Genomic DNA, 24,427 nt, shown 5'->3' with positions numbered 1-24,427 from the left:
ACAAAGTCATGATTCTTTTGTCTTCCAGCAAAGCCCCTGTCCGTGATCAGTGCCTTTGGCCTGAAAGACACATCCTGAATGCACGTGAATGCTGACACCAACTTCGACTTGAAATCTTGAGTGAAAAAAAAAACTTATTTTGCACTCACATAATCATCCACAACTGCATGTGTGTTTATCTGTATTAAGTGAATGTCTTTTCAAATGAGATGTATACCCTCTCGAACTATAATGATGAGTTTAAAAAAAACTTGTGGTGGTTTTGCTTCACAATTTTGTGGTTGTTGTTGTTTTTGTTTACTTACTGATACCCATGCAAACTAGTCACAATTTATCACTGCCATAAACGCATGTCTTATACTTACATTCCACAGTTTCTAATGCATTGTCGTGTTTGCTGAAGTGTGGAGAGTGATTATCACCAGTACTAAATAGTGGTTGTAGTATAGTTATTGTTGAATCTTTTATTCTAAAACTTTCTCTATTACTTTATATCCAAGTCTTTGCTGAACCAAATGGCTGTGGATTTCCTGTAACACTTCCACTTGTGATTTTAAAGTGAGCAGAAAATGATATCATGGCTCATAAACTGAAGGGAATAAAATTTGATCAATCAAATCATAAGAAATGCATACTGTATGACAAAGTGACATTTTATTTTACACTTTGTCATTCCCGACACAGAATAGACTTTCACTTGTTACTAACCAAAGTTGACATTTTGTTCTGGTTTGATGTTTGTTATTGTCCCTGGAAATTGAATAGAATAGAATAGAATAGAATATATTTATTGCCATTTGCATAGGTACAAGTACAAGTGCATTGGGATTCTTGTGCGAATCTCCCTGAGTCAGCTTCAATACAAACAATGTATAAATAGCATTATAACAGGAAAATTCAAAAAATGAAAATAAGAAGAATCTTAAAAAAGTAGAAAATAAGAATAAGTAACAGCTAAGTACCCTGTACAGAGGCTATTCTATCTTAAAACAAGATATAATACAATAGAATAAAAATAAATAACAAATAAATAACAAAGGGGAGCACTGTACAATAAGATGACACATTTTTCCCTGATTGCATTTAAGGTTAATATTAATATTGCACACTTTTACTGCACTGTAAAACAGTAGACTACACTGATTGTATACACACATGAATGAATTGGGATAGCTGCTTCTATTGTGCCATTATTTGTTCCGTTTTATTGCTTTACATGTTTTGCTTTTGTTATTGGACTGTATCAGCCAAATTAGTGGCAGCATCACCTGTCCCACCTTATCTTCATAACTTTGCCTCTGAGACTTTGTGTGGCAAAAAAAACGCCAGCACTTCGTACTTCAGATGCCTTCTCTAGGAAAGCACAAGGATTCACAATTAAGCAGGAATGACACTCCCACATACATCCCACTGTAGACATCTGCTGGTTCTCAGTTATTTCTAGACACAAAGAAGAAAGTGTGATAGGTTGGTAAACAGAGAAACGATTTTGAGGGAAAACAATTGTTGTCATTGTTGGCAAAGGCGGACAACATTTTCTTTTAATTTTACATGTATAAACTGGCAACGTTTGTAAACACTGTTTGAAATAAACTTAAACACAAACTAAGCTTTTATTATGAAGTTATCATAAATTGTACTCCTTATTCTTGCTCTCTTCTTTTTTTCCACATTATTATAAGGACTTAAAGATCCCCAGGCATTTATTACGTCCCATAGTTGTGTCCCATATGATTTCCTACAAAGAGTTCATTTATATGTTTAAATTACATCTATTCCTGCTCCCACATTGCAAAACGTTAACCTGCTTGCCACAAATGTCTCCCATTTCACTGAAAAGTCATTCACACTGTGGGTGCACTCGCAGCTTGTGCATACACGTCTTAAAATCTGGTTTAGGTGAGCATGGAGAACCCCCCCCCCCCCCCCCCCCTTCTTCAGATACATGTGAAAATAGCACTCTAGTGTCAAACTCTGCACATAAATCATTCTGCAGTGTGTGATATGTAAATAATGTCAACAATAACACAATTTGTCAGTGGAGGGGAGCTTTATGGTGCATTTATCTATGTATTTAAACATTTGTATTAAATGTGCACTATGCCGTTTCAGGGCATGTTATTCTTAGTATTGAATAATCCCATAATCAAAAATAAAGTATTTTGAGGCACCTGGAACTAAATTTAAGACTAGATTAGATTTACTAGAGGGCCTTGCTGCTAATGCAACAGGGAAACGGTGACTTTTCACGTAGTTCTTTGGCTTCAAAAAGTGTTCCAGGGATCCAATTGTCCTCTGAGTAAAGTCTGTTTATTCAGTTATGAAAAAATACACATTAGAACATTGTCAAATCTCTGACACGCCCAAAGTTACATAGTAACTAGTAGTGGTGCACCTTACCTTCTCCAGGTAATGTCATTGTAAGGCTTCCAGATGGTATAGATGTTTTCTCCATTCATATCAAGCAGAGTGACCGGGCCTGGAGATAGCAAAAGCTGCTGAAGACCTCCCAATATGACACTGTGGGCCCTGAAACTCCAGCTGAGTTGTTTTGGTCTAGACTCTTCCCAGCTGTCAGCCAAGCTGCTACACAACATGGACAGTGTTGCCCTATGGGTGCCACTTATATACTATCTATGGTGCCACCCTGCACTGACCATCTGCTTGAGAACATAGTGCATAGAAGTTCTGCCATCCCGTAATTATGCTACAATGTAAAGGTGCCGAGTGATAAACATGGGGATCATTGCCTATCAAGTCATGCACCATATGTATAAGATAACCTAATATGGTTCCTTCTCAATACTCAATGCTTTCCCTGGTGTGAAATCAAACACAACTAAGTAACCCCATCCACCAACAACATTGCTGCTTAATAGGCTAAATAATGAAGACAAACCCAGGAGACATACAAAGGCTCCATCTGGTGGTGGAGTTAAGGAAACATAGGCCCACGTAGCCTACAGCATCTGTGTTATACTCATTACTTAATCAGCCACTTGAGCTGCATGAGTGTGCTTTCACTTTGTTACAGAATTGGCGCAAACGCTGATATGACAAATACGATACACATACTTTGTATGCAACAGATTTTGATTCACGCACAAATATAAGTTGCCCTTACAGCATCATGGACAGATATATGGCCCCGTGTACTGTAGGTCCATTAGAAAATAACACTCACATGAATAACAAATTGATTGCCCTTTTCTACTTTATTATGAGGTACTAGGCTCTAGTATTTCATTCACTTATACTTTGCTTTTCAGGGACAAATTTACTTTTTACCACACTACTTTAGATGCACAGCTACATTAGTTTCTAATACATTGGATGTCTTATTTAAAACCATATTGGTTCAACTGGATTCATTTCTAAAGATTAAACCAGTGGTTGCCAACCATTTTGGCGTGTGACTCCTTCACAAACAGTAATCTTGGTGCAGCCCCTCATCATGTTTCCCTATGTATTTGAGTGGTTAGAAGTTTCACCAAAGAGACATTAGCTATCGAAGGTAAAGAGAAATATACAAAGCTCGTAGAGGACACCCCACTAGATGGGGCTGTTGCATGCCAGGGATGTAGGGCGTTTGGGTTCTGCCTGTGTGGCTTGTCAGAATGCAGAAATAGAACAGATAAACACATATAGCAAAACTGTTGTAAAAATAGAAGGCTAGCAGCCAGCCGAAGGCTTTGCTCTTATTGTGTTGCTACACTCATGCTGACATCAGCCCTATTTTACCATGATGGGGGCTTTTTGAGACGTGCAATTCAAAATAGATTAAGACCTCAAAAATGCTTCAATCATATTTCTTGGACTGAGCTGAATTCAAATGGCCTATATCATACAATATATACACTTTCCCCCCATATTTAGATCACATTTTGCATATTTACTATTAATAAACCAAGTGAAGTGGTCCTGCCCAGCAGGGACTACATGTTGGATGTTTACACTAAAACAAAATATAACTGTCCTCTCTTTCCACCAAGTCCCTCCCTTGGTGAATGATTGTTGTTCCACTGAGTTTGCCAGTGGCAATGGAGTGTACAGGGGCACTGGCCAATGGTGGATCCCCTGGTGGCGTGTCTGGACTGGATCCCTTGTGAGGTTACACCACGTTGCCACTGCTACAGCAAACATTACACCCTGCCACAAAGTCTTGCACATGTGTGGGATTTTACTGCGAAGAGAGGCAGCATAATCTGTGCTTCAAAAAAGAATCTCATGTGATATCTACATTACCAATGTTGACAATTCAATGTCCCTCCATATTAAGAGGTAAAAAGAGATATACACATCTTGTTTGTCAAAGTAATTTAACTTAATTTTATTAAAATATTGAATAGACAACTTTCTCACCATGTTCAAAAAAGAAAAAAAGAAAACAAAGAAAATGTTTAAACTCCTGAAAGAGACATGATAAACAAATACAAATTAGTTTCCAAATCACTTTAAATATTTAAGACCACCGCCCAATGTCCAGCTCATGACAACCTATCCCATGGTAAGGACCGATTAGAATGTGTGGGTATCTACAGATCCGTTTACTCAGAGCTATTAAGCCAATGTGCAGACTGTTGAAATATAACCATTGCTTTTGCTTAACAGTGCAAATTCAATTTTTCCCCATCTTCACTCATGCTTGCTGTCTGACAGGCTATATAAATTCCTCCAAAAAAAGGGAAGAAAAAAAGACAATTAAAGAGGAAGTGAAAGACAACAATTACCCATATCTACTCCATTATCTTTTAAGACAATGCAAAAAAAAAATCAACTTCTACTGTGCAACTATATGGACTACATCCAACGGCTTTACTTGTGATATCAAGAGGTGGATTGTGCAGGATCTTAGTCCAGGCTTTTGTTTCCTCTTAAGGCATGGAAGCTATAAAAAAGGTCCTCTTCCTCAGAAACAAGGACAGCTAGATAGAAGAGGTTGTACTTCACATCACAGAACTTTCTTCAGTGTCCATTTATTGTTGTCTTAGGTAGGTGTGCGTGCATGTATTTACAAATATAACCAAAAGCATTGCCACCACTGAGCCCCTGCATACTTCTTAATAAATGTAGTGATAAGCAAGGATCCCCCCTGATGCATCTTGCTGCAGCCCCTTCATGTGAACATCGCTCTCTTCCATAGGAAATTTCAGACGCACTCTGCTCTTCTCCTTTCATATTTTTATCGATTAGCAAAAGGGTTTATGTATCGTTGCGGTTCTATTTCGGCACTTGTTTGTAGAGATACCTGGGCATTTTTGGATATTTGGAAGAGGAGGAGGAGGGGCAGTGTCGTCTGAGCCTCTAGAAAATGTTCAGTCTGGTGGAGGTCAGAGTACAGACGTTGATGTCCTCCGTGTGAGAGGCTCTGTGCAGGGACGGTTCTGAGGCACTGCGGTTTATCTTAGGGAGGGCGTGCTGGAGAAGCTCAATGGAGGACAATATCTAAAAAATAAATTTAAAATCACATTTTATTTTTTTAAATGCAAAAAAGAGAAAAATAATGATTAGTTAAACAAAACACTCTCCTAATAAGAGTTAAGCTCACCTGTGGGAAGAGCGGCCTCTCGTCCTTGAGCTTCTTGATGCAGTCGGCCACCAACCTCTTCATGGCTTTGGGGCAGCTCTTGTACAGCTTACTGAGATCCGGGGACAAATAGCCTCTTCCCACCATGAAGATAATCTGAGAGGAGGGAGTCAAAGATGGCAGGTGAGACTAAGGGAGTTTTTTTTTTTTTTTTTTTTTTTTTTTAGAGTTAACAGCTGAACTATTAGTCCAAGTCAGTGTGACAGTAAGAGACACCTGGCCAGCAGTCCACATTAGAGATTCTTTGTCAAAATGGCCAGTATGTCTACGGTGATATGCCTTTAAAACATTGCAGACACTGTGAGGTGTGACGATGCAGCAGGGCAAGGGGATAACAGATGATAGGAGGAGGACGCTGCTGTGTGCGTGCAAGGTCCGGAGAGTTCAGAGTCATTAGCAAGGAGAATTGGGGAACAACAGTGTAAAGCAACTCTGTACACAGCAACTCCAGCCAAATTTGAATAGAGCCAGACACGGCCCAAGCCAGGTCTTGTGGCCTGTGGGAGGACAAGAAACCACACACACACACACACACACACACACACACACACACACACACACACACACACACACACACACACACACACACACACACACACACACACACACACACACACACACACACACACACACACACACACACACACACACACAGGGTTGTGTTACGGGGTCTAAATTTAGGCCAGTGGCTCCAGGGCGCCTGCCTCTGTTCCATAGTGGGACTAAGGCTGCTCCGACAGCACTTCAGACAGCGAGCCAGTGTCTTTCCAACATCTTCTGGCCTGGGCTCGCAGCCTCACACTGGGACCCAGAGTCCAGACACACATCTGATTTAGGCTATTACAGCCCTGTTATACAAGACCAAATCTACCTGACCTAGCAAAGACTTGCAACCTTTAAGTTTTTGCTAAAAAAGAACAAAGTCACTTACTAGGGGTGTAACGGTACACAAAAGTCAAGGTTCGGTACGTACATTGGTTTTGAAGTCACGGTTCGGTTCATTACAGTTCTCAGTTAAGTGGAAACATGCATAGAAAACTGTGTGCAGCATTAACTACAATCGCAGTGTATTGGTATTTTTCAGTATAAAAGAAGAAAATACTGCTGCAAACAGCCAAGGTCTCCAATAAATAAACTACTACTCAAATAAAAGTACAAGTTCTGAATCGCAATCAAAACAAGCCTGTACATTTTGTTCCGGTTTCGGAACAAATACCTGTATTGTGACCCCTATCACCACACTAAATTGTTGTCACCTGACATACAGCATGACATGAGGCCTTACCTGATCTCTGTTTGCTGTCTGGGAGTATGGGAGCTCTCCCGTCATGAGCTCAAAGAGAACAATTCCATAGGAATAGACGTCAGACTGGAAGCTGTAGGGATTGTTATCCTGCATCCGGATTACCTCAGGAGCCTGTGCACATAACGGAAAACAAATAAAACACAAGGGTTGACATTTTCTGCTTTTATTTCTCTACTTTGTTTGCTTATTGTGTTTGACTTTATTTTGTCGACAGTGTCATCAAAAGCTGCGTCACTGACCATCCAGAGAATGGATCCAGAAGGCTGCTCCACCTGATGTGAGCCGCTCCACCGCGCCTTCACCGTAGCCAGACCAAAGTCCCCAATTTTCACCGTTAACCCTTCATGCAAGAAGATGTCTACGCTGCTGTCAAGGAATCACAGCTAAAACACACAGATCTGACCAGCATGAGGAATATAGGGAACAGAGCACCTTCATCTTTCAAAGAAACTACACACACACATATACACACACACATACATACATACAAACAAACACACACACTGAAACACACATCATAAAGGATACTGTTGGACTTCATGTCACGATGAATGATGTTCTTTGCATGCAGATAGCTAGAAAGAAAAAGAGATATTTTGACTAGAATTTTGATTTCTTTTTTTCATTTGGATCATCATTAAAGCTCTTTCAGACTTACTCCATGCCCTGAGCTGTCTGGCGGGCTATGTCTATGAGCTGGATTATCTTGAAGTTGGTCTCCAGGACGTGAAGGTGTTTGTAGAGGCTGCTGCCCTCACACCACTGGGTCACAATGGCCAGGTTGTCCTTTGTCATGTAGCCCATGAACAACAGGATGTTGACATGTCGCGTTTTCCTGTGACCGAGAGGCAGAGGGGAAGAGGAAATCACCAAAACAAAGATTAGAGAAAAGTTTGCAATGAAGATGATTCACTAAGTATACAACAGTTTTGCAGCTATAATAAAACAGCTGTAAAATACAGCAAAACAAAACAAAAAAACACTGTATCCGTGCCAGCATGTCTTACCTCAGGACTGCCACTTCATTTCTGAATGCCTGGAACTGCTCTGGTGTGGGGTCAGTCACCTTCAAAATCTTCACTGCCACATCACCTACAATGATATATAGTCTGCAGTTACACTTCACCCATGAAGTCCACTGGAAGCTCACATGAAAAGCAAGTTGTGGTACACACTAATGATTTCCAAACCATTAAAAAGGGGCCAGGTCACTAATTTGAAAGTGAAACGTGCGGTATGAAAAATGTTAAAGTACTACTGGTTCCACCTGTAAGTGCCCTGCCCCACGTGAAATGCATTCCTACCATGCCACTTCCCTTTGTATACGGTTCCAAAGGAGCCTGAGCCGATGCACATGTTGAGATACACCTCGCTCGCCTCAATCTCCCAGTAGTAACTAGAGTCCCGCTTGTCCCGAGGCCTCTGGATGAAGAGAAATCAAAAAGATGCAACTTTATGTGAGACAAACAAACATAAATATGATGATGATAATGTAACAGGAAATACATGTTTAATTAAAGAACACCTTCTAACTTGTGCTACAAAATAAAAAAGGTACATAAAAAAAAAACGTCAACAGCATGGGAAATATAACTAGTCCACTCAATATCTTCCGGGTACAACTCTCTCATCCCCACTGACACACAGCAGTACAAGTACGACTTTGTAACAGGAATTACTCATTCAAATGTAATTTTTGCATATGAGACGGGAACTTACGATTTTGTTTTTCTCCTGAGTGTTGAAGGACGTGGCTCTCTCTCGTTGGGCAGGTGCCGGCACTCTGGACTGGGACCAGCCTGTGGGACTCTGGCTGGGGGAACTGCCCCCTTCAGGAAAACAGAGAGAAAGACAAGGAGCTTGCAGACTTTGGCTTTGTCCAAAATAATCAACCACATATTATACAGATAAGTCTATATAGAGGACTGTACAGTGGGTCAGCTGGGGAAACTTTTTTTAGGATGCCACTAAATGGAATATAATAACTTTATCCATACAGTCGGTAGACACTAGAAAAGTAAATGCTATATGAATATAGAACTATTTGGGACGCACAACCATCAGTGTTGTCCCAGTTCTCCCCCTTGACACTTCATCTTGTATCACCGGAACGGAAGATGCCAGTGCATTAGAGCCCTTTGTCTATTGTATTTCCATTAACACACTCTACTGCTGCTGCAATCTGTTCTTTCAACGTCTGTTGACTGTTATAGGTGGACATCAATGCTTCAATTTTAGGAGGGAAACATGGATGGCTAGACAGTCAATTCACAAAGAATTTGAATATTCTACTTCCAATTTTGGAAATGAAGCGTGAGAGCTTACCCGAGTCATGATCGCGCATTGCATCCTGCAGAGAGAGAAAAAAACACAAGACAGTTCTGTCAGCCTGCTCAAACAGTAAACCAGTGGTTCTCAATTATTTTCTGTCATGCCCCCCCCTAGGGGACAGAATTTTTTTCGCGCCCCCCCTAAATTGAAATACTATTGAGAACCTGCTAATATTTATTTATTTATTTGTACAAAACCACTGTATGAGTTTCTGGCACGAGCATTCTGCATACTATCACCTTATTATCAAATTAGATAACAAATTAGCTGAGATAACTTCTGCAGCAAAAAAAAAAATCAAATTTCAGTTTATTAGCTCAATTTGTAACATTTAAACAAGACTGCTCAGTCAGAGTTAATGATTCACTGAGGTTTGCATTTCATTCTAAACATTTTTAAATTTTTAAACATAGTTAAGGTGGTGTTTTTTTATTATTATAGGCCAATAGGCCTACTGTGATGCGATAACCAATAATTCATTAATGTTATTATTAGTCTACTTGCTTGATTTCTTTTTAAATAGCCTACAGAGACACTTGGAGACACACGTGGACATTTATTTACTGCAAATCGCGGCCTTTCGCGTGGATATGACCATACGCAAGCACACATCGTGCTTGCTAGCACTTAAAAAAAATAATAATAATTTGGTCAGTTGGAAATCAAGGCAGCCCGACCATTTGAGAAGCACTGCAGTAAACCAACATGCAGAGCTGTCACTCGTGGTTTGATTTCAACACTGAGATGTGAATGCAGATAGCTTTGTTTGCAATGCATTGCCATCCAGACCGCACACAGACAGACAAGGCAGACACTCTGCTTTCTAACCTTTTCTGGACTCTCGGATGAGGCCTCGACAACTGACTGGGGGAAATGCACAATACCTACTTTCCTCTTCAGCCAGAATCTATGGCACCATGAGCTTGGGAAGGTATTCAGGCAGTCTAGCTACTCCCCCAGCAGGGTACGGTACAATACAACAGGCCAAGAGAGGACAGCAGGAGGAGGCCAAAGGGACACAGTAAAAAGGAAAGTGAGGAAGAACACAGTGACTAGAGTGATGCCCAGGTACTTGCTACCTGGACAGAATATAGGGGGAAAAGATTCTACAAAGCATGCAAAACTAGTGAGCTGATTATGCAAGAACATTTGGCAGTGAAAAAAGCAGAAACTAAAACAGTGAACAGGAGGAAGTCAAGAGAAGCACATGAAAAAAAAATAGCTAAAAAGAGATGCCACCATGGGAATTACACAAAAAAACAGGTTCAACCCTGTCCAGGTAGGATTACTTAACGCTGGAGTAGATAAGGAGATAGAAAACAAAATAGCAAAGGGGAAGATAGTTGGAATGCCTGAGATGTAGGTGGGAGGGGCATATCACTCGCAAGGCAGGATTTATTTTAGGAGTGAGTGTTTGAGTATCTTCTTGGACCTACAGGAGTACCCAAAAGGGGGCCCGTTACGGTGTGTAGTTACCTCAATCATGCTGCAGTCTACAGGCAGGGTGGTGCTAACCATGTGGACATTTGGCGTGGAGGTGGAGCGCTGCCTCTGGGAGAGGCCGCCGCCTGTGGGTGGGCAGGGCGTGGTGTAGTTGAAGGCATGAGGGGTGGAGTATCGGTGGGCTTGGCTGTAAAGGTGCACAAGGGATGGAAGGATTAAAGACAGAGTAGCCATTTGTTTGTACAGATCAGGTGTGAGTGTGACTGCTAAAAACACACGCCACTGACATTTGACAAGGAGAGAGCACTACACAGAATTTTGGTGACTTCTTTTAAAAAACAAGTATGGCGTGTGGGGCTTTGGCAGCAGTTTACAGTTCTGTCATTTTCTCTCTCTCTCTCTCGCTCGCTCCCACTTACAAGCATCATCTGTTTATGTTGTGCCATCAAGAGACTGCTAACACACATGCACACTCAATTAGAGGAAGGCTACACGGTTAAAAGTACAACTGAAACATAGCACTGTGAGGGAGTAGTTATTGGTTAATTTTATTGTGGCCTTCCTATGATCCCATTTTGGCTAACTTGACACTGTTTTTGCCTTTCATGTTTGCCAAGATCAGTGTTGGCTCAGAGGGAAAGTACAAAGCTCACCAGCCAAATATGTTAATCTGCAAACAATCCAAACGTTCCTCTGATTTTAAGAAGTTCACTTTTTAAAAACACAGAATCTAAAATTAAAGTCAAAAGAAATGCATGTAAAAAAACAATGCCTCGTGTCAATAATTAGAAGAGTAAGCTTTGAGTTGAATCAAAGGTCTTGGTGCAGCTTCTACTACTGGACTAATAGATGTGCAGTAATGTAGCTGCTGGTCAAAATGGGGACAGCAGAATGACGTATAGAGACAGAGATCATATTATATCACACTTATGGCCATGGAGTGCCCTCCTTGAGAACATCCCCCCTTTAGCAATGCAAAACTTTGTTTCAAAACAGTATTTGAGATTGCTCTGCATGGAACAACTTAATACCTTTGCGAGAGCTAATTTGCCAGCTCAGAGTTCTTTTTAACCATTTTAAGTGCTGCTGAAAACAACAGGCTCTTTTCTCGCCTCTCGTTACGTCAGCACTTGGACTGGTAAGCCTCCATAAAGCTGAGGACGTCATTAAAAACAGGATTTATTTAAATTCAGATTAAGGTTATTTTACTAATAAGAACATAACTACAACTGTGCTGCAGTCAAGCATGACACATTTGAGAAACTGACAAAGATCATAGTTACCAAAACCTGCCAATGCACCTCCACCCAAGGCTTTTTAATGAAAATATTAACTTACAGTTTGCAGTCCAAGTAGCACCCCAATTATAAGCAGTCTTTACAACACCCAACTCTAAACTTCCATGCTGACAGAGAGAATTTAAGTAGTTGACACCACTGAGTACTTTCAAAGCATTACTCTAGACAATATTAGCTTCAAATGACACAACATTGCCCTTCAGGAATGCTGCCTTCAAAGACTAAATTCTCTCAAAATGTAACGTTCCCCTGTAGATGTTTTTGACCTCTGGTAGCGTAGAAGGCTGGGTGCCCATAATGATTATATTGTGCAAGCACAGGCAGGTGATACAATACATGTTCCTGCCAATGGCTTTTACACTATTCCATTGATCTATAGGTGGTGGGTAACAAGCACAAGGAAGGAGAAGAACTTTTGCATCAAACTTGGATTCAAAATACTTGCAAATAATTTTATGAGGAAAGGACAGATTTGTTATCGTAGATCTTAAGCAATGCATAAGGGTGAGTAAGATCACTTCTGCTTGTTTAAAATAAAGCCCCACAGAGTGATTTTCCTCTGATTGCAGAAGAGGGCTGAATTTCAGAAAATGCATTTTCTCCCCTTCCGCAGGAGGCACAGTGATCAACTTCCACTCACACAAAGCTACTGTCTGTGTCTGTGATGTTCATGTACTTTTTCATTTCAGTATGCTATGTTTTCAAATGTAGTCCTATTTGTTCATGCATCCTTTGCCTCCGAGAGTGGGCAATATTTCACTTTGAGGATAGTCATTGCATGTATTTCAAAATAAGACAGAACATCTCACCTTGGAAAGCGTGTTAAGGATTCTCTCATTCGCCGGGATGTCAGCGGGGGCAGTGACGGGGCGCCGCTCTCGCCGGGCGTTGGACACAGCCTAAAGATAGAGAGTGAATCTCTCACAGTATACAGTGCGTGGGAATGTGCACAGTGCTTAATCAAATTACAGCTGACTGCTAACGACTACAATGGCAGACAGGTAGAAAGGGCTTATCTCTTCACTGTCAATGATATGGATCTTTTAATGATACCGCGGTCCTACAGCCCAGCATGCAAAGTAACACTTACAAACCATTTTCTCATTTTGAGTATGCAAAGCTATACACAAGAGCTCAGACCTAATCAGGAGAACTGCAGTATCAGCAGAACTTCCCGTATTGTATTTCAACACCACAATTTTATGCTGCGGTACGAATGCTAACTCAGGTTTGATTACATTCAAATTGAATGCAACTCCCATACAGAAAATGGGATTAGGATGGCAACTTTATCCGTCAGTAACATTTCTATAATTCAGTATATTCGTCATATAAAGTTTAAAAAGTATTGTGTATACGTCAAGGTGAAGGCACTTACAGGAGTTGTCTGATGTTGCTCCAGTCCACACACATGGTGGGCACTTTGGTGCTACAATGCTCATGGAACTTGTAGCCGCACGTTTGGCAACGGAAACCGTTCAAAAGAAACTTCTGGCAAATATCGCAGAACGCTAGCTTCAGATATGTTTTCCGAACCTGAAAACAACAGAAAAAAAAAGTTAGCATGTTCTTCTTTAGCAGCCACAACTTTAAACTGACTTGAGTTTAAGGATAAAGTAAATGCTTCGGGTGCTCACAAAGTTATGTGTCGTCAAGGGGACGTGATCTAAAACCTCCACCAGCAGCTCTTCACCAATAAGGGATGTGGAGTCGGTATTCCAATCCATCCGGAATTTTTTACTGTAACAAAAAAAAACAGAGAAAATGCTTTAAAAGAAAGGATATCAAAAGCAAGCAAAATGACAGCGGCAGGAAGAAATGTGATTTTGACCATGTCAGATTCTATTTCCCTGGTTTTCAAAGCCATGGCAGTCAGCTGAGCTCACCTCCTCTGTCCTGGATGCAGCCTGAAGACAGCGCAGCACTGAGGCTGCAGACCTCGCACCTTCAACGCTTTGATCAGGCAACTGTACAGAGTCAGACCTGGTCGCACGTTCACCTTAGGGACAAAGGCAATGGAGTTAAAAGATGTTTATTCCTGTTGCCTTCTTGAACAAAAGCAGCTCCATAATATGCCTTAAAGCTGCACTATGCAGTTTCAGTGGAGGGGGATTGGTTTACATTTATAGAGCCTGCAGTAAGTTTACAAAACTCAAAATTATTGAATAATTATATCATCATAAATCAAAACTAAATTATTTTGAGACACTTGGAAGAACATCTGAGACTACAGTAGAATATTCTTCTAAACACAAACTGTGGGCGCTACTGCTTTATACAACAATGAAACAGGAACTTTTCAAGTAGCTTTCTAACTTCAAACAGTGTCCCAGGCATCCAATGTTTCCTGTCAGGAAAGTTTGTTTATTCAGTTATGAGAATTTACCTTAGAAAATGTTCACTTATCCGACACACCCAAAGGTAGATAGTGCACCTTTAAAACGTAACTGTGCAGTGCCTGGACATCAGCGAGCCATCTTACACCTGCAGGAGGAAAGAAAAGCTCAACTCACCACGGTGCGCTGCTGGTTTGGGAGGTAGACACGGATAGTGCTGCTGGTCTTGGAGTCGGGCATCTTGCTGTCGTCTGAGGAGCGACGCTGGTAGGGAAAGCCCTGGACAATGGTCGGGGAGAGCAACGGGCCATCGAACGCCGAGTCCTTCATTCCGAAGCCGTTGCTCAGGGTCTTCCACGCTCCCTGGAGGTGCTCCATTAGTATAAAAAAAGGAGGTGCTCGCAACGGTCTGACAAGGAGAAAAAAAAAAACATTCACACATACAGTATTAGTAGTCCAAATGTTTGATAGCTCACATCAACAATTGACCACTTAGTCAACGTTACATTAGTTCCCCCTCTTCTTTTTAGGGATATTAGTGGAGCGCAGGTTCAGTGACAAAGTGTAAAAGACTAAACCAAGTAGATCTTAAATGTTTCTCATCGTGAAATAAATGATTAAAGCAGAATAAAGCAATATATTTGTGTTAATATATTAAAAAGGTGTTAAATTGCTCTGTTAACACAGGTCTCTTAGTCACACCAGTAAGTGCAGTAAGCAGAGGAGAAACTTTTCTGTTATCCAACAACCCTTTATCCAATCAGGAGAGAGAACGCTACAAAAAAGACAGGTCTCTCTGCCGGTAAACGCACACAGAGCTCAATGTTTACCCAGCTATAATAGCAGAGCAGGTAAAAATCATTCCCAATGTTTGTTTTATGGGTTTATTGAACTTACGGATCTGAGTTGACGCTAGGTAACTCAGTGCTCCCCATCGCGACACTTTCTGGTGAAGACGCTGCGCATTAATGTGGTGAGGTAGGGACAAAGGAGGGGACTGCTAACTGCAGCCACTGACAGGAAGTTAGCTAAAATGATCCAATCACTTACTTCTGCTTTAAGTCCATTCATCCATTAATGTTTTGGAGGATATAAAACTGTTTAAATTGATACAATCAACTCCAAATGTATATCTGGAAAATCACACAGAGTAGGAGTCTGGTTAAAAAGGGTTAGGGTTAGGCTTTAATACGTTTTTCTTTTAATTTCCTTCCACTGAAAAGCAGCTATGGTTGGCTTGAAAGTGTGTCATTAATGACGAGTTTGCAATTGTGCAAGGTTTTCACAACTAGGAAAAATGCAAATGGGACCAAGCCTCCTGGATTGGGGCGTCATTAGGGACGTTTTATAGTTGTAGTATGTTAGCAGCAAGCCTTTCAGAAGCAGGACAGGGAAAGTAGCATCGAGGAGAATGTCGAACCCGTTTAGTTCTTCATGTGCGCTCAACCCAACACTATAGAAAACTGAAGTTGTGCTTCTGGCATAAAACTATATATCATCCAATTATCTGGTATGAAACTACTTAATCGTCCTTCCATTTTCATTTGAGAGGGAGCAGCACAGCAAAGGAGACAAACTTATCTAGTCAGACCAGGAGAATCTCAGGACCATTCATATAGGTTTGTCGGGTAATGCACAGTACATCTCTTTCTTCAGCATGATGAGGCAACAGACAACTCAAACCCAATAGCTTGCGACAGTAAAGGACGACTATGTTGACATACAAGGTCTAATTAAATAGAGAGATGCAGAGAAATAATAACTTACGACATACTGGTAGTAAAATAAATAAAAACATCTGTGGTTGTGGGAAAGAAAAGAAAACAATTGTCATTGTGTCAACTATGCATTGGCATGAAGGAAAAACACTTGGTTAGACCTAGTTGGATGTAGCCTACAATTCACAAACAAATGTGCTCCTCTGTTGTGCTGTCTTCGCTTACCCAATCCAAACTGAACTATATATACACACCCACACAGTACACGCAGGTCTCACTGGTTCCTGGTTTTCATTTTTGTGGTGTACACACTCACCCAGCAAAACTCCTCATTATCTCTGGCGTGGTGTCTTATACAAAGACCCGTTAACGCCAAAGAGATGATTTACTGCAGTTAGTGGTTAGCTGTCACAGCAGACATACCGGTATGTCAATAGCACAGGACAGCAGGAAAGAGTGTGGGTCCTTCCACGACCCTTCTCACCACCACGCTGCAGGAACTGTGTTCAAAACAAGTGCTGTGATCCATCCGAGAAAAGGGTATCAACAGAAAGCACGTGAAGTCCAGAATTATCACACGTTACTTGCGTCTGCTTGAATCAGCCCACATTATAGCCTAAAATCAGCATGTACAACGTGCTGCTGCCACTTTCCATGACTTGTCTGAAGTCTCCGAAGTCAGAAAAGTAGGTGAGATGTCAGCAGGTTAGCATTTTGGGGAGATTTAGGTAGCCTACAAAGTCTCAATAATCTATCATTAAGGCATTCTATAGAGTTGCAATCAAATCCTCTACTTACTGAACATAGCCTAGACTACGGAAATGCGTGCATGATTTGCACAAGCTATTAGTAGCTACGTGTGTTTTTATAAGGCCCGGTAGATCCAGTTATTGCTGTGAAATTGCCTGTAGGCCTTCAGAGGCGAACTATATCGTTAAACTTCATTTGCGTTCACCGTCCATTCAAATTTCACTTGTTCAAACGTTGCACGCCTCGGCCGTGTGATTTTAGGAGTAGCCTACTAGCACTTTTTAACACTAGTTTAGCGTAACAAACATAATTCAAAATGAGTGGCAATGCTAGGAGCCAGTAGCCTGTGTGTTCTTACCAAGAGAAGTTAGAAAAGTTGTGCTCCGCCATAACTTCAGGAAAAAGTGGCGTCGGTGACATCATCATATTTGCAACGCATTCAAAGAAAAAGGGGAAAAAAGCCGAAGTTGGTAAGACCCAGGAACTGTTGCGAACAATGTTGGACCCGGTAAAAGTAGCGACAATTTAAGATGTGAAGGTCATAGGCGGTTCTCTTTAACGAGCCACCTAATAGAATAGAGGAAAAGTTTTATCGCAGTCGTGCTAAAGGCGAAAAGGGGAAAAAAAATCCGCCGGACCCTCAAAGTGACACGACGAGGGATATTCCTCCAAGTCCCGTGAAGCACTTTCAAATTAAAACACCCTCGGTTCACATTAGGAAAAGCTCTCTCTTTCCGACCAATATTGACGTTGTTCGGGAGAAGGTGAAAAGATTTCGGTTGGTGTCGTGCGTCCGTCTGACGCCACTGATTGAAACAGGACCTTGCAGTCATAACAACAGTTCTGAGTTCACTCACACTGCTACGCAACTATAGCACAAACGTAGGCCCTCCCACTTTGGTGGATTCATTGTTTTTGCTAAATGTGTATTTTTAAAGTGTTGGCTTCTTAATATAAGACCATATTGTACAGAAATGTTATATTAAAAGTCTTATTCTGTAGTAGGCTATACGTCGCCGAACTCGAAGTGGTTCCTTTTTTCGCAAAGGCTTGTGGGTATACGTAAATAGGCCTCTTCAATACTTTTTAATGCACACTTCTCAGAAATATTGGTTGCATTAAATATATTTTTGTAGAGCAAAAAAACTCGACATATGACCGGTTTGGAGCATATGGTTTGGAGTAAAAGAGTAACCCATTATTAACTCATAGTGCGCCATCATCTGGAGATTTGGAGACACTGCCTTGGATTGTCTTCTGATATTCGATACAGTAATGTTACATTTAAATATTATGTCTAAAACACAATGTTGTGTCTGCTCGTAGTATGCCTTGTCAGGAAAAGTTTTACCATGGTTAAGGAGGAAGATTTATTTTATGCACATAGGCCTAGATGCATTTTTTTTTTACATCAACATCACAAAAAGCTCAAACATTTTTTTTTTCGGTTAGCCAAGAACATGTCTTATTCTTTACCCAAACTGACCCTGAAACAGTAGGCCTACAATTGTGACACCATATATACTCTCCATACTCACCATGTGTTCACCATCTCTGTAGCATCTCGCTCAGGGTCCCATGAGGTAACCTATAATCACAGATGGCTCACAGGTCCTGTCAGCATGCTATAGAGTCGACACCATCTGAGAACAAAAAACCTTCATCACCATCCCGTTTATTATGTCTTCATGGGTTCAGCATATACCTTGTTTTCCCCAAAAGCAGCAGACATTTATAGCTAGCAATCTAAATAAAGAAAAAAAACTAGTTATTTTCCTGATTTGTACCTAAGATTCAGTCATCTGACTTTGCAATTCAGTCTACTTATAGAGGAAAACAGCATTTTCAAACACGATATTCCATCCAACAAATAACATAAATGCCAAATACTGTGTCTGTGTAGATGAGGGCAGGGCTTTGTCATTGTGAAGCCTTTTAAGGTACCCCAGCCCACATTCACCAGCACCACTGTAATTCAATCAGCTTGGGATATCATGGTGATACATCTCTTAATCAGTTAAAAATGATGCACCACAAGTAGAGAAACATTTTCTTGAATTGTATTAAAGATTTGCATATACAGAATGAGGATCACAGATGGGAACATTTGGTTTATCAGAGTTTTGCAACCGAATCCACCTTAAGACTGACATTATTGCATCTTTCCCACTTATTGATCTGACTGAGCACTCAAAGACAGTTAGCTGAGATGCTTGCAGCTCGCTCCCATGGATCGTTGTCTCTCTATAACAGTCCTCTTGTATTCAAAATATGATGCAATCAGGACTCCCAAAACAAGAAAGGTCTGCTGCAGCAAATGCACACAATATGCACACCATTTGTGTCATTGTTTTGGACCTATTTAAACTTAAATTTCCATTAAAGGATCTTTGTTTTTATGAGTTTGGCTTTGGGGTATTCACAAACAAACACAGTGTTAACAGTGTCTTAAATAAACATCTTGGTGTTGTAAACTAGCATTTATGCTAATACACTCAAAACATTGCATCTGGTTCGTCCAATGTCATTGTCATGTCCATACACAAATAAAATAAAATCAAAATCTTAATTATTAATATATTATTCGGAAGAAGATTGTTCTCATCATTAACGATGTTGGCCTTATAATTGAAAATATTTTTGGATAAGTGTGATGTTGCTCAGAGTGAAAGATTCCGATTAACTTTAGTCTGTATTCACACACACACTGAAAAGTCACTTTTTATTTCGTATAAATGTATCAAAACAAATATGACATGTGAATACTAATCAGTAACAGTGATAGCATTTATAAAGAGTCACAGCCCTTAATTGTATCAGGAGAGGGGTCAATGCACAGATTACTATAATTTATCCGAGTAGGGTATTGAAATTGCCCGCAGCAAAACCATTAACCTTTATATGCAGTTTTAACTCAAGCTATTTCCATGAGTAATTCATCAAATGAAACAATTTAAGTTTCCTGTTAATTCAAATATATACATATAAATATGAAATATAGGCATATTCTATTTTCAACTTATTTGTAAACTCTAGTATGGATTATTAATACTAAAGATCATCCGAACAGCCAAAAGTTGTAGGTAGGCTATAACTATTTGTATTCTTTATTTCGATCCCCATTAGCTTGCACAAAGTAATCTTCCTGGGGTCCACGTTTATATGAGCTATTAGTATACTCCCTCGTTTTAAATTTTAATATGTTTTAATGTTAAAAGCATGGTTAAAATGTAGTGCATCAAATAAGGCCATTCGGTTTATGGAAAGGGACCGTTCTGCGTCCATGATTGGTGAAATCACAGAGGCGGTGTCCAGACCTTCTCGTGTCTGATTGGTTGCCAGCAGAGAATGTGGCCAATGACTGTGCTTGATTTTTACTGGATCCTGTGAATGACAATTCAGGAACTCCTGCACACACCGCATGTAGCGCAAAGAAGGAGGCGTAAACACTGACACTGCTAGGTAGCCAGCGAGGTAAGCAAGAAAACTAAAATGCACAAAAATGGATTAATCTAGTAGATGTGTATGTCTGTTAACTTTAACATTGTGGTGTGTTAAAGCTGACAGTATGGGAAATGTGGCGTCGTCTTGGTTTTCTGAATAAAAAACGCACTGGCGTGGTGTGGTCTGGTCTCAGTAATGGAGCATCGGGTTCTCAGCCCGGCCTGCTAGCGGTAGCTCGTCACAACGACTTTGGTGTGTGCGTCTTGCGCGGGAAATATAGTTATTATGTTATATTATATTAAATATCCGCCAGAAAGCATTTACGGTTAACACTTATCGCCATATTTGTCGGATTAATACTTTCTGACTGGAGGAGAGAGATTGATCGTCGACTGAACCGTGCTTCTTGGTCGTGATCGTGAGGTGGTCAGCTAGCATGTGCTAGACTCACCACCACTGTCTCGCGAGTGCGCAGAAAAAAATCAACGTGACAAGGCCAGCGTTAGCGTAGCTTCAACCTTTGGCATTTGATTATGGTTTGCAAGAGAAAAAACGTTTCGGAATCACTTCGTATAGTTTACTTACATGGGGAGAGGACCCGTAGATGTTTTTAGACAGAGTACAGTTATTTTAATGGACCTGGGGCTCGCCTTTCCCCCTGTTTAAAAAAAAAAAATTAGATGCTCATCAAAACACGATGTGAGCTACTCCCCCCAGGAGTTAGCTTCCCAAGTTAGCATACAACCCACGGCATGCTTTCATGCACGTTTACTGTGGTAGTGAGAGGCGTGTAGCACAATATTGGACCTAGTTATGGAAGAGAACGGGAAATCGTACGTTTTAACACTATTGGAAACGAGCTCTCGCGTGGTTTCTGTTGTAGCATTATTTCCATGAATTATTTGGCGAAATACTACTATTATGTAAGTTAAGGCCTTACCATCAATTTAACGGGACTCGAAAGCAACAAGTTAGCGGTTGCAGTTAAATACAAAGGTTGGTTAAATCCAGCAGCTTAGTTTTGATAGCTTATATCGGCTTTTGGGCACTTATTGCGATGAGCTTGATTACTCATTAACTCACATTCTCCCTGACTTGATGTCTTTAGCACCGTCAGCAAACAGAAGTTTGGCCTATGGCGACCACAGCATGTTTCCATTGACGAACTCGTGTAAGTTAGCTTGGTAGTTAGTCGATGGCGTTTCCTCAGTTGGAAAATATACCCCCATAGGCTTTGTCTGATCTTAGATTAGATCCCCCCCTCCCTAGCCATTAAGGTAAAGTGATACTTGCAGTATGGTGTGTGCAAGTTGTATAGTCCTGTCCTATTTTACTCAAACACGAGGAGTTTCAAACTCATTGTAATCTGAAACCGGAATTTCTAAAATTGTATAAATGAGAGATCGAATTGACCCCTCAACATTTTTATTAATTTTGGGAAAACTTGCACAGACATAATAGTTGTATAATAAGTCCCATGGTCTGGTCATTATTGATGACAAGGCACTTGGGACACCTTGTGTTCCAAAACGTCAAGTCCTTAGCAACAGCTGTTCATCTACTTTTGGTGTAAAGAGCTGCACCGATTTAGTTAGTAAATGTATTGGTCAACAGGCTTCCACACCACAAAAAACAAGTAGCATTATCTGTTTGTGGAGCTAAAGCCAAGTGCATTATTTCAGTAATAAGTCTAATACAGATTTAGCAGCCAGTAATGTACTATGTTGGTGCTTCATCATTCTTAACGGCCTTAATGTTTAATAAGAGCCAGAGGCCGCTTCATTAGACCCAACATTGAGAACATTTAAACAAAACAAAGTTGCATCCATATCGGTGTATTTATTGCTTGGGAAAGGAATGCCTACAATATACATATAGATTCTTTGTGCAGTCTAATTTTCTGTCTGCCAGAATGAACCTGCACATGCTTCACAGAGATTGGCCTGTTAACACTAAGCAAAGACACTGTCCATGTTCCCTGTTGAAAAGGACTGTCTTGCGTTTTGTGTGAAATCCTTTTTAAGACGTACGACTGAAATGCAGCCAATGTAGACCGAGTGCTATTTCAATGGTGCAGTTAGATTTTGTTTGAAATGGGTCATTTTGTTTTGTTTACTAATATGTGGTATGTGTTTTTGTTAAGGTCATGGAGATGAGTAGCAACAGCGAGTGCTATGGATGCGGCCGCTCCGGGCATTGGATCAAGCATTGCCCTACGGCCAGCTGTGCCCAGGGTGGAGGTGGCGGTGGCGGCGGCGGCGGTGGTGGTCGAGGTGGTGGTGGGGGACGCGGCAGGGGCCGGGGACGAGGAAGAGGTACTTTACACCATGAGGGCCACACCCCAAATACCATCATATTTCATATTCTCCTGAAGCTGTAGTACTGCCTTGTTTGTCAAACATATTTATTTAAGGAGAACACTTGTGGAGTTCGAGTCTCTTTATTGCATACTAACTAATATGCTTGTCATTACAGAGCTGTTCTGCTATCGGTGCGGAGACCAAGGGCATATGGCCAGGGACTGTGACCAAACTGAGGATGGTGTGCATTCCAGTTCTGTCTCTTCTAGTTCAGTTCTAGTTTCATTATTTTCACACAATTACACAATTTTGATTTCCAAGGTTCACTATACAAACGTATAGTCAAAGATTGAACATTACTTATAACCAATATTTTCTTAAAACTCTGGTAACATTCCTGACACTTTCTTGTCTTATTTGTTTTTCCTCTGTTCAGCGTGCTACAACTGCCACAGGAGTGGCCACATTTCCCGGGACTGCAAGGAGCCCAAAAAGGAGAGGGAGCAGCTCTGCTACACCTGCGGCAAAGCTGGCCACATGGCCCGCGACTGTGACCATGCCAACGAGCAGAAGTGTTACACCTGCGGAGGGTTTGGTCACATCCAGAAACTTTGCGACAAGGTGAAATGTTACCGGTGAGTTTTCTGTTTCTCGTAATGACATTAAAGTAGGCTTAATGTGTTCCTGGTTTAATTCTTTAAAAAAAATGTAACTCAACCCTTGGTTGTGTCTAACTGAACAACTCTTGTCTCCTCTAGGTGTGGCGGGATTGGTCACGTTGCTGTGCATTGCAGTAATACCAGCGAGACTAACTGCTACAACTGTGGAAAGGCAGGCCATCTGGCAAAAGAGTGTGTTGAAGCCACCGCATAATCAGTGCCCTAAGTGCCCCTCCTTTTTTTCAGATTGATGGTTGGTTGTATTATTTTCTCTGAAACCTCTTCACTGGCCAAAGGTTGGCTAACGGAGGCTAGTCCCAGGCCAGTGAGCCTCTCGACATGTAATACAATGAAAGGGGTGAAAAAAAATCTTTTCTGCATTCAATACAAAAATGTTTTAGTTTGGTAGCGGTGTTATGTATAATGCTTTGTTAAAGAACCCCCCTTTCCTAGCCACTGGTGATCAGAGATGAAATAAATGGGACTAAACACATGGGAATCTATAGGACCTCTGAACTTTTGGAAGTGAGTCTCAGTAAAATGAGATAGAAGAAGGGAGTAAATGGAAACTGAACTTCCATTTATGGTTATTATGGTTTGTTTTAGTGGGATATGAGTTGGCCAAGAGAGTATGACATGGAAACAGTTCATAACATGATGCATTTCAGCCCTACAAGCAGCTTAAGTGGGCGATAACAAACCACATGTTATATTGCTAAGACATATACATTTGAGGTATTAAAAGAAACATGTTCTTTTATAGAAAAATCTGTTTACAATTTAAATATCACTTGGCAGTCCAAGGTAGACGTTTCCTTTCAAATGGCTTTGAAAAATCGTTTTGTTTTTTTACCTTGGCAAATTTAACATCAAGAGTCAGAACAGCAGAATTAGGAGTTATTTGGGATTGAAAAATGTTTTCACAGAAATCAAAAAATGTTATTTTTGTACAATATCACTTAGACTACTGTATAAATACCATTTGCTTGTACTCAGTTTTTAAGTCGGAAGGAAAGTGCAACTGAAGTCCTAGAACATAGAAATGTAATTTTAAACTATCAATAAAGCTGGAGGAGCACGGGGAAGACCGTTGTCTGATGGGAATGATTTTGTGCTGCTTGTTTCAAAATGTCTCTCCTTTACTGATTGTTTGTACATTAAGTTAAGCTGAACTCTAACCAATTGCTAAATCAAGCCTGTATTTACTATTCACCAATTATGTGTGTCTTCAAAGCAGCTCAAATGCAAGATAATC

The 24,427-nt window shown here is 40.7% G+C and overlaps 2 protein-coding genes across 4 annotated transcripts; one reads left to right on the top strand and one right to left on the bottom strand.

Annotated features, from left to right (window-relative positions):
* Positions 1 to 4,315: 4,315 nt before the first annotated feature.
* On the bottom strand, positions 4,316 to 17,592 carry raf1a (Raf-1 proto-oncogene, serine/threonine kinase a). 2 transcript variants are annotated; one of them, XM_080030882.1, is made up of 18 exons: positions 17,128 to 17,592; positions 14,479 to 14,710; positions 13,852 to 13,964; positions 13,603 to 13,705; positions 13,344 to 13,501; positions 12,775 to 12,864; positions 10,701 to 10,854; positions 10,053 to 10,172; positions 9,219 to 9,243; positions 8,613 to 8,722; positions 8,198 to 8,315; positions 7,901 to 7,985; positions 7,552 to 7,728; positions 7,422 to 7,468; positions 7,133 to 7,251; positions 6,873 to 7,004; positions 5,549 to 5,683; positions 4,316 to 5,445 (listed from the first exon to the last, which is right to left on the bottom strand). In XM_080030882.1, the coding sequence occupies exons 2-18, from the start codon at positions 14,677 to 14,679 to the stop codon at positions 5,305 to 5,307; spliced, it is 2,028 nt and encodes a 675-aa protein (XP_079887008.1). In that variant the 5' UTR covers positions 14,680 to 14,710; positions 17,128 to 17,592; the 3' UTR covers positions 4,316 to 5,304. The 2 variants fall into 2 exon arrangements, with proteins under 2 accessions (XP_079887008.1, XP_079887007.1); XM_080030881.1 differs by lacking the exon at positions 10,053 to 10,172.
* Positions 17,593 to 20,170: 2,578 nt separating this feature from the next.
* On the top strand, positions 20,171 to 24,257 carry cnbpa (CCHC-type zinc finger, nucleic acid binding protein a). Of its 2 annotated transcripts, none has more exons than XM_080030894.1 (5): positions 20,171 to 20,243; positions 22,357 to 22,528; positions 22,689 to 22,754; positions 22,950 to 23,148; positions 23,272 to 24,257. In XM_080030894.1, the coding sequence occupies exons 2-5, from the start codon at positions 22,360 to 22,362 to the stop codon at positions 23,384 to 23,386; spliced, it is 549 nt and encodes a 182-aa protein (XP_079887020.1). In that variant the 5' UTR covers positions 20,171 to 20,243; positions 22,357 to 22,359; the 3' UTR covers positions 23,387 to 24,257. The 2 variants fall into 2 exon arrangements, with proteins under 2 accessions (XP_079887020.1, XP_079887019.1); XM_080030893.1 differs by having other exon boundaries at positions 22,689 to 22,781.
* The last annotated feature ends 170 nt before the right edge of the window (positions 24,258 to 24,427 follow it).

The sequence above is a fragment of the Ammodytes marinus genome (assembly GCF_949987685.1).
Source record: "Ammodytes marinus genome assembly, chromosome: 7".
Taxonomy (NCBI): Eukaryota; Metazoa; Chordata; class Actinopteri; order Uranoscopiformes; family Ammodytidae; genus Ammodytes; species Ammodytes marinus.
Note: the sequence above shows the minus strand (reverse complement) of the source record. Positions and strands in the feature narration are given on the sequence as shown.

Bases quoted from the DNA above. Each gene is read 5' to 3' on its own strand.
- cnbpa (XM_080030893.1), top strand. From the start codon at position 22,360: ATGGAGATGAGTAGCAACAGCGAGTGCTATGGATGCGGCCGCTCCGGG. The intron at 22,529-22,688 runs GTACTTTACACC...TTGTCATTACAG, and splicing joins GGGCCGGGGACGAGGAAGAG to AGCTGTTCTGCTATCGGTGC. The intron at 23,149-23,271 runs GTGAGTTTTCTG...TGTCTCCTCTAG, and splicing joins GACAAGGTGAAATGTTACCG to GTGTGGCGGGATTGGTCACG.
- raf1a (XM_080030882.1), bottom strand. From the start codon at position 14,679: ATGGAGCACCTCCAGGGAGCGTGGAAGACCCTGAGCAACGGCTTCGGA. The intron at 7,469-7,551 runs GTAAGTCTGAAA...TTTTCTTTCTAG, and splicing joins CAGACAGCTCAGGGCATGGA to CTATCTGCATGCAAAGAACA. The intron at 7,252-7,421 runs GTATCCTTTATG...ACAGCAGCGTAG, and splicing joins TCGTGACATGAAGTCCAACA to ACATCTTCTTGCATGAAGGG.